The 9,509-nt window shown below is 47.5% G+C and overlaps 2 protein-coding genes across 2 annotated transcripts; both read left to right on the top strand.

Moving 5' to 3' along the window:
• Positions 1-2,299: 2,299 nt before the first annotated feature.
• On the top strand, positions 2,300-4,468 carry LOC129405962 (endogenous retrovirus group K member 5 Gag polyprotein-like). Its single transcript, XM_055143684.1, has one exon. It carries the CDS (start codon positions 2,300-2,302, stop codon positions 4,466-4,468), a length of 2,169 nt encoding a protein of 722 aa, XP_054999659.1.
• Positions 4,469-4,725: 257 nt separating this feature from the next.
• On the top strand, positions 4,726-5,250 carry LOC129405961 (endogenous retrovirus group K member 6 Pro protein-like). The gene has a single exon (XM_055143683.1). It carries the CDS (start codon positions 4,726-4,728, stop codon positions 5,248-5,250), a length of 525 nt encoding a protein of 174 aa, XP_054999658.1.
• The last annotated feature ends 4,259 nt before the right edge of the window (positions 5,251-9,509 follow it).

The following is a 9,509-nucleotide window of genomic DNA, read 5'->3' as shown; positions in this document are numbered from 1 at the left end:
AAAGTGAAGAAGCAGGAGAACAAGGAGGAGAAAAAAGAGGAGGAGGAGGAGGAGGAGAAAAAGGAGAACAAGGGAAAGGATAAGGAGAAATAGAAGAAGGAGAAGGGAGATAAGGAGAATAAGCAAACCCTATCTCACACCGAATACTAAGCTTAATTGAAAATAAAGTCCCTGATTCTAAACTTGTATCTACAAAATGCATTGAGAAAAACATAAATGTTCCATTATGTTGACCTCAGAAGAATCTTCAATGATATAACCCCAATGACAAAGAGCACAAAAGAAGTAAATAAATGGGACCACATTAAAATAGACATATTCTGCACTTTGAAAGTAATGAGGCCTAAAATAGAAGACACCCTTGTGATTGGGAGAAATTATTTCAAATCATACATCAAAAGGCTAATATTCAAGATAAGTAAAGCACTCAATAATGTATTAATCCTTATTTTCAAGGATATATGAGTCAAAATAATAAGGTATCACCTCACACCACCAAGCAAGGCATATACAAAAGAAGTTCAGAAGCAATAAGTGCTGGTGGCTATGTGCTGTAAAAGGAAATTTCAATCACTCTGGTGGGACTATAATCTGGTTCAGTTTCTCTGGAAAATGATTCAGAGACATAAAGAAATAAGAATATAGCTTCTAGGTGACCCTGTGATTCCACTCCTGGGAATGTACCCTGTAAAATAAAATAATTAATTCAAAAGGACATAAGCACATTTATGTTCAATGCAGCATTATGTTTAAAACAGAGAATGGACCAGAGTGACAATAATAGTTGGAAATGAGCATGCTGGACAAGAACTGAAGATTGAAAGGAGGTATAGGGATACATATAATAACTTTTTGGTATCTGTATTGCAAATCACAATGCCCAAAATTGGGGAGAGGAGAGAGAGAGAGAGAAAGAGAGAGAGAGAGAGAAAGAGAGAGAGAGAGAAGAAAGAAGAGAGAAGAGAGAAGAAGGAAGAAAGAAGAAGGAGAAGAAGAAGAAGAGGAAGAAGAAGAAGAGGAAGAAGAAGAAGAAGAAGAAGAAGAAGAAGAAGAAGAAGAAGAAGAAGAAGAAGAAGAAGAAGAAGAAGAAGAAGAAGAGGAAGAAGAAGAAGAAGAAGAAGAAGAAGAAGAAGAAGAAGAAGAAGAAGAAGAAGAAGAAGAAGAAGAAGAAGGAAGAAGAAGAAGAAGAAGAAGAAGAAGAAGAAGAAGAAGAAGAAGAAGAAGAAGAAGAAGAAGAAGAAGAAGAAGAAGAAGAGGAAGAAGAGGAGGAGGAGGAGGAGGAGGAGGGAGGAGGATATGCTGGTCTGGTCTGGAATATGTACACTGGTGGAGGGATGGGTGTTGGAACACTGCATGACTGAAACCTAATTATGAACAGCTTTGTAAGGGTCTATCTCACAGTGATTTCAATAAAAAAAATTTTTTAAAGAACCAAGATCTGTAAAGAACTAAGTTCCCAACAGCAGTATAGTGGATAAAGAAACTGTGCTATATATACACAGAATAACACTTAGCTTTGAGAAAAGATGAAATCTGTGATTTTTGCTGTGACTCTGATAGAATCAGAGCTAAGAGAAGTGAGAGAAAGTAAATAAATATGCAGAGTATGAATAAACAAAGCAAGGAATTAGATAATACCCAGTGGAACCAAGCCCTGAGATATGGTCAAATAACTGTGAACTTGGGACGTTAAGGGGTGATAGGAAGGCATCTAGGGACAAAGGTGGAAGACTCCTGGCACTCTGATGATGGGCAAAGTGGAGAAACATTGTAAGTATAATGTGGGGGACCGGGACCCTGGGAAAAGGAGAACTTAGCCATTTCCCCAGACAGGGAGTGCCCACCAAGATATTGTATTATGTAACAGACATCCTGTACCAAGGGCGAGACCCACAAAGATGACAGGCATATCATGTTCCAGTCTGCTGATCCCCCTTACGCAAATGCCCCGCGAATGCCCCGCGTGATCCACCCTGGCCCCCTCGCAAAAGCCTTGCCCCTCAGCCTATATATTCTGTAAACTTTCCTTCAATAAACGAGACCTTGACAACAGTTCCTTGCTTGGTCTCCCTCTTCTTTCTCGCCCTTGCTATTTCAGGTAGCGCCTCTTCAGACCCTGGAATAACTTAGTCCCGCGGGACGGGACAAGTGGCGCCCGAACAGGGACCTGAAGCACGGCCAACTACCGGACGGCGCCAGCAACGGAGAAGGCCCCCGAAGGATCAGTGCTGCCCGAGCGACCTTCGGAGGCGGGGGATATAAAAAAAAAGGTACCTATTCATATGCCGTCCCATTCAGCATGGGCCATTCATTATCTAAGGAACAGAGCTTTATTAAGGAGTTCAAAAATTCATTCAGGGAAAGAGGAGTACGGGTTAAGAAAAAAGATCTGGTAAAATTTTTTTCTTTTATTGATGTTTCTTGTCCGTGGTTAGTATTGACAGGTCCCGCCATTGATCCCCGTTCATGGGATAAGGTCGGGACAGAACTCAATGATCTTTTAAATAAGGGACACGCCATTCCTGAGTCTGTTTTTAGTTACTGGGCCTTGGTTCGTGAGGTAATAGTCGGTCCTTTGAGGGAAACAGGAGGGTCTCACCTCCTCAGTCTGGTCTCTGATTTCCTTCGCCTGACTAGGCCCCTTTCTCGTTCAAATATTGGATCGCAGACTGACCCTCTCCCCCTCTCACCGACCCCCCAAAAATCTTCCACTCCCTGTCCCTCCATTATTTTGGATATGCCTGGCCCCGAGTCCGACACTCTAGATGATAAATCCCGGGCTCTCCCGGAAACACAGAAATCTCTCTTCCCCGCTCTCACCTCTGCCCCTCCTGAAGAGCCCTCTCCTCTGGAACCTCTTGATCCTACTGCTCAGGCTGAACTTGATGCAGAGGCTGCTGCCTATGATCGTGACAGATTTCCACCTGATCTCTGGGAGCCTAATATCTACCTTTCTCGAGCCTTTAGATATCGTCCCCCTCCGTACGCCCCAGAGTCCTCTTTGAGCCTACTGCCTGTCTCTGCCTTACGTGACCTGTCTCGGACTAGGGCCGCCTTGCAGGCTCAGCTAGGAGGTCTTCGCCAGGTTCTTACCCTTCACCAAGAGCTTAATGATCTCACCTTGCAGGTTCAGGAGACCCAGGAGGCCTTAGTTAAAGGTTTCAATCCCCGGAATGCCAAAAAGCCCACTAAACAGAAGGCGCTCACCTTTCCCATTTTAACCAGGTCTCGCGCCCAGCTGCTTCCAAACAGCCCACAGGCACCTGGCCTCGATGCCGAGGGGGGACCACCGAATGAGGAAGAAGGGGAGGAGGAAGGGGAAGAAGGAGAGGATAATGAGGCCGTGGCACCTGCACCCCCTGACTCCACCTCGCTGCCCTTTAAGCCCATCTCACTGAAAGATCTAAAAGAACTGCATGCTGCAGTCAAAAATTATGGCCCCCACGCGCCCTTTACCCTTAATTTTCTGGAAGGACTTGCTGAACCTGGCTTTCTAATCCCAGCCGAATGGCATAAGGTGGCCCAGTCAGTCCTCTCCCGTGGGCAATACCTCACCTGGAAGTCTGAATTTTATGATAGGGCCGAACATATGGCAAGCAAAAACAGGAAGAACCCCCTCAGTCCCATTGCCGCCTGGACGGCCGATAAAATCAGCGGCCGCGGGCATTTTGCAGATGAAGAAAAGCAGAAGAAGCTTCCCCCTGGGATTCTTTCCCAAACAGCACAAGCTGCACTTACCGCTTGGAGAGCCGTTCCATCCACAGGAGCGGTCTCTACACCATTAACTAAGATAGTACAGGGACAACAAGAACCCTTTGCTCAGTTTGTTGGACGACTGCAGGAAGCAGCAGAAAGAATTCTTGGTCCTAACGAAGGCGAAGGGATTCTAGTACGGCATTTGGCTTATGAGAATGCCAATGCTGCCTGTAGAGAGGCGCTTAGAGGAAAGGTTAAAGATTTGGAACTCTCAGGCATGATAAAATTGTGTAGTGACGTGGATGGTTTTTCTCATCAAGTTACAAGGTCTATCAATTTAGCCATTGGGGCGGTATTTCAGGGCCGGACATTTACACCCCCTAATACGTCTAAATTTTGCTTCCGCTGCGGCCAACCAGGACACTTTGCTAAGGAATGTCCTCATCCACTTCCTGCTCCCCCCGTTCCATTACAGGGGGACCGGCGATCTCAACCACCCACCCTTTGCCCAAAATGCCGTCGTGGAAAGCATTGGGCCAAGGAATGCCGGTCCTTAACGGACAGGGAAGGTCGCCTTATTGTGTCTGGTTTTCCTCAAGGTTATTCCCAGGGCCAGGGAAACGGGCGGAGGGCCCCTGCGCGGGGCCCTTACGTGCCTCACCCGCTCCAACAGGCTCCTCAGCGGTACCCAATCCCCGCCCCGCGAACTCTGCTTCCCTCATCTCAGGGACAGCAGGATTGGACCTGTGTTCCTCCACCACCCGGATTATAACCCCTGAGGAAGGCCCTGTGATCATTCCAACAGGTCAGTCTGGTCCCCCGCCCCAAGGCGCCTTTTTCCTTATCATCGGACGTGCCTCGACCTCACTTGAAGGCTTGGCGGTGATTCCTCTAATCATAGATTCTGACTACCTAGGAGAAATTAAACTCCTTGTATCTGCATTCAGTGGCCCTTTGACCATCCGCCCTGGAATCCGCTTAGCTCAGGCCTTGCCACTTCCTGTAATTAAGCAACCGGCTTCTTCCAACATGCCTGAGCCAAGTGAGGCCTCAAATACCCAAGAGGCTCCCCATGTTATGTGGGTCCGCCAATTAAATGACTCTCGACCCATGATGATTCTTTGGTTGGACGGGAAGCCCTTCCGTGGCTTGATTGATACTGGCGCTGATGCCACGGTTCTCTCTCGAAATTTCTGGCCTTCAGCATGGCCTTTGAGCCCCACCGCCACTCACTTACAAGGAACTGGGCAGACCCAAAGTACATTACAAAGTGCTAAGATTCTAATATGGAAGGATGAAGATGGTAATACTGGCCTCGTTCAGCCCTATGTCGTTGAGAATCTCCCTATCAACCTTTGGGGCCGGGATATCTTAAGTAAAATGGGACTCATGATGTGCAGTCCAAATGAGATGGTCACCAGACAGATGCTCCAACAGGGCTATCGGCCGGGAAAAGGGCTGGGCAGGAACGAGCAAGGTATTAAAGAGCCTATTGAGCTCACCCCTATAATAGGAAGGGCTGGGTTGGGATCCGATCCTAACCTTTTTTCATAAGGACCACTGGCTCTCCTGCACTCCAGGCTGACAAAATATCTTGGAAATCTGATGAACCCGTCTGGATTGATCAGTGGTCCATGCCCCTAGAAAAGGTCAAGGCAGCCTGTGAGCTGGTGCAGGAGCAATTATGCTTAGGCCACCTTGAACCTTCTACTTCCCCTTGGAATACCCCCATATTTGTGATTAAAAAGAAAAATGGGACTTGGAGGTTGTTGCAAGACCTTAGGAGTGTAAATAAGACCATGCAACCTATGGGCGCGTTACAACCTGGACTCCCAACTCCAGTTGCTATACCCTCAGGCTTTCAAAAAATAATCATAGACATAAAAAATTGCTTTTTTTCCATTCCCCTACACCCCGAGGATTGCAAACGCTTTGCTTTTTCAGTTCCGATTACTAATCATATAGGACCCAACCCTCGCTTTCAGTGGAAGGTCCTTCCGCAAGGCATGGCTAATAGCCCTACTCTTTGCCAGCGCTATGTAGCCCAAACTATTGACCCCTTTAGGGTGCTTTTCCCCTCTGCATATATTATTCATTACATGGATGATTTACTGATTGCCGCAGCTTCCCCTGCAGAAGTGCAGCAGGTTACGCAAGAAATAGTTTTAGCCCTTCAAAACCGCGGCTTTACTATCGCCCCGGACAAAATTCAGACTCAGTATCCGTTCCTCTTTTTGGGTTTTCAGCTTGACCCCTCCCTCATACACCCAAAGAAAATTCAGATCAGACGGTCCTCTCTCACTTCCCTCAATGATTTTCAAAAATTATTGGGGGATATAAATTGGCTTCGACCTTACTTAAAATTAACTACTGGGGAACTTAAACCTTTATTTGATATACTCCGTGGTGACCCAGATCCTACTTCTCCTCGGTCCCTCTCTGTAGAGGCTGAGGAAGCCCTGAAACTTGTTGAAACCGCCATTGCACAACAGAGTTGTGGCTATTTTTACCCTTCCAAAGTCCTATATCTCATTATTTTCACATCCCCTTACTCGCCTTCTGGCCTGCTGTGGCAGGAAAAACAACCCCTTATGTGGATTCATATGCCTGCGTCCTTCTCTAAGGTTCTGCCTCCTTATCCTCTGCTAGTGGGACAATTGATCTTTTCTGGACTAAAAACTGCTGTCAGATATTTTGGGCGTGACCCTGACATGATTATCACCCCTTATTCTAAAGAACAAATTGGATGGCTACAGAGCCGTCATGACGACTGGGCAGTCTTGTTGTCTAGCTATCAGGGTCAGTTTGACACACACCTGCCTGGGGACAAGCTTTTACAATTTCTTAAGACTACCCCCTTTATTATATCCAAAAACACCGTCTCAAGACCCATCCCTGGGGCCCTAACCTTGTTTATTGATGGCTCACAAAACGGGATAGCTGCTTACGTCGTCCATGGTAGGGCATATCCCATCAAAACTCCTTTTACCTCTGCTCAGTTAGTGGAATTGTTTGCAGCTCTTAAAGTCTTTCAAATGTTTCCTTTACAAGCATTTAATCTATTCTCAGACAGCCAGTATGTTGTTAGATCATTAACTGTTTTGGAAACGGTTCCTTCCATTCAACCATCCTCTGCTACTTTCCAGCTGTTTTCTGACATTCAAAAATGCATCCGTTGTCGGTCCCACCCTTTCTTTGTTGGGCACATTCGTGCACACTCTGATTTACCTGGACCTTTGTCACAGGGCAACGATTTGGCAGATAAAGCCACGCGCCTTGTTGCTCTAGCACTAACTCCTGATCCGTTCAAGGACGCGCAGGAGGCCCATGCCCTTCATCATTTAAATTCCTCCACATTACGCCAGATGTTTGGCATTACCAGAGAGCAAGCCCGGCTTATAGTTAAAGGCTGCAAGACCTGCCTACCTTTCATGCCTGAACCTCACTATGGTGTCAATCCCAGAGGGCTTATCCCTGGTGAACTCTGGCAGATGGATGTTACTCATATCCCCACCTTTGGCAAGCTTAAATATGTTCACGTTACTATTGATACCTTTAGCGGATTCCTTTCCGCTTCAGCACTAGCGGGAGAAGCTACTAAACATGTGATTACCCACATGCTGTCTACTTTTGCAATAATGGGACAGCCCAAGATTATTAAGACTGATAATGGTCCTGGTTATACAAGCCAAAAATTCAAAGACTTTTGTGCTCGGCTGAGAATTAAACATGTCACCGGCATTCCATACAACCCCCAGGGTCAAGGCATTGTTGAACGTGCCCACCAGACACTCAAAAACACTCTCCTAAAGCTGCAGGCTCAGGAGACATTGTACACCTTCAAGGGCAATTCTCGCCTCTTGCTTTCTCATGCCCTGTTCGTCCTGAATTTTCTTACACTGGATGACGCCGGTCGCTCGGCGGCCGATCGCCTGTGGCACCCCTCCTCTAAGGATAATTATGCTCAAATACTCTGGAAAGACCCTGTCACCGGTTCATGGCACGGCCCTGACCCCGCCCTCATTTGGGGAAAAGGACATGTCTGTGTATATGACAACAAAAATCAGGGTGCTAGATGGCTCCCTGAGAGATTGGTAAAATTATATAACAAACCCCAGGAGTCAAGTGACTCCCCACAAGATTAGTTAAATTATATTATTGAACCAGGGGAAACCACCCCTGAGACAGACTTTTCTGTTCTCTTACAGGAGACATCATGGACCTGCCTCAGATGCTGTTTTTGTGGACTTGGCTATTTTTTGCCTGGGCGTCGCCAACTTCCGCCTCAGTCTACCAACTTTTTAACTATACTTGGTTGGTTGTGAATGAAGCGGGCGATGCTGTCTATGCCTCCTCTTCCATTGGCACTCAACCCCACTGGCCCGAGCTTAGAGTGGACCTGTGTCAGCTTGCCCTAGGAGCCAGCCCTGACTGGAGCACACATGAGTATCTCTGGCCCCTGGATAGGACCCCTGACCTTTCTGATCGTTGCTTCACTACAGGCATACCCGGCTGTGGTTGCTATAGTACACGAGCAGAACTTACTCACACTGACTTTTATGTGTGTCCAGGCCCCCATCGAGACCACTCGCTCTCATATCAATGCGGCCAGGCCTCTGACTATTTTTGTGCCTCTTGGGGTTGCGAAACCACCGGCACTACGTACTGGAACCCCTCCTCCTCCTGGGACTTTATCACTGTAAAACGTCCCCCAGACTTCAGCCCCTCCAAGTACCGGTTATGGCATGTCGACGAATTCCCCGGAGAGCCATGTGACCACTTGAGCCCCGCCAATGGCTGGTGTAACCCCATTGTCATTTCTTTCACAGCCAGTGGCAGACAACATGATTGGCTTAGTTCTCGAGACCTGCAATGGGGACTGCGCCTCTACATGGCCTATAGGGATTTTGGTCTGCTTTTTAGTATCCGTCTTCTAAAAGAACTTCCCAACCTACAAAAAGCGGCTGTCGGGCCTAACCCAGCCTTTCACCCCCCTTCCCGAGAACACCCACACCCCTCTCCCCCTCCGGTGAACGCCCAATCACCAGTTGCCAAGCCTATGCCCACATACTTTCGCCCCACACTTCCTGAAGGGAGCCCTTCCTCCTCTGAACTAATTTTGGAAATGGTGAATGCATCTGTTGAAGCCCTTCATGCTACCCATTCAGCCCGATACGAGCAATGCTGGATTTGCTTTTCCCCAAGACCCCCCTTTTATGAGGGTGTTGCAATTTTTGCTCAGGTCTTATTCACCAATGACCCCGCGGCCTTGAGATGGGCCCCAGATGAGGACCACGGCCTTACCTTAGGTCAGGTCCACGGTGCAGGTCTTTGTCTTCTAGGACCCAAAATGCTCCCTCCTTTTGAATTGCAGGACATTTGTAATGTCTCCCAGCGCGTGGACGCCTCTTTCACCTATGTCTCGGCCCCGCCAGAGACTTACTTCGCTTGCTCTACTGGCCTTACCACTCATGTCGAGACCAAAGCCTTCTTGCGCACTAGAGACTACTGTGTCCTGGTCCGCCTGTTCCCCAGGCTCTCCATTCATGACCCTGAGGATTTTCTCAGTTTTTGGGAAAAAGGGGCAGTCTCACCCCGCCACAAGAGAGAACCACTCACAGCAATAACACTAGCTGTTGTCTTAGGACTAGGCGCTACAGGCGCTGGCACTGGCATTGCCTCCCTAATTACTTCCAAACAGCAGTACAATCAACTCAGCCAGATTGTAGACAGAGACATTCAGGAACTGCAGAAAGGGCTGCAAGATCTAAAGGACTCTTTAACTTCCCTCTCTGAAGTAGTCTTACAAAACC

Source organism: Sorex araneus, chromosome 6 (assembly GCF_027595985.1).
Source record: "Sorex araneus isolate mSorAra2 chromosome 6, mSorAra2.pri, whole genome shotgun sequence".
NCBI classification, from domain to species: domain Eukaryota; kingdom Metazoa; phylum Chordata; class Mammalia; order Eulipotyphla; family Soricidae; genus Sorex; species Sorex araneus.
This window is presented reverse-complemented; position numbering and strand designations above follow the sequence as displayed.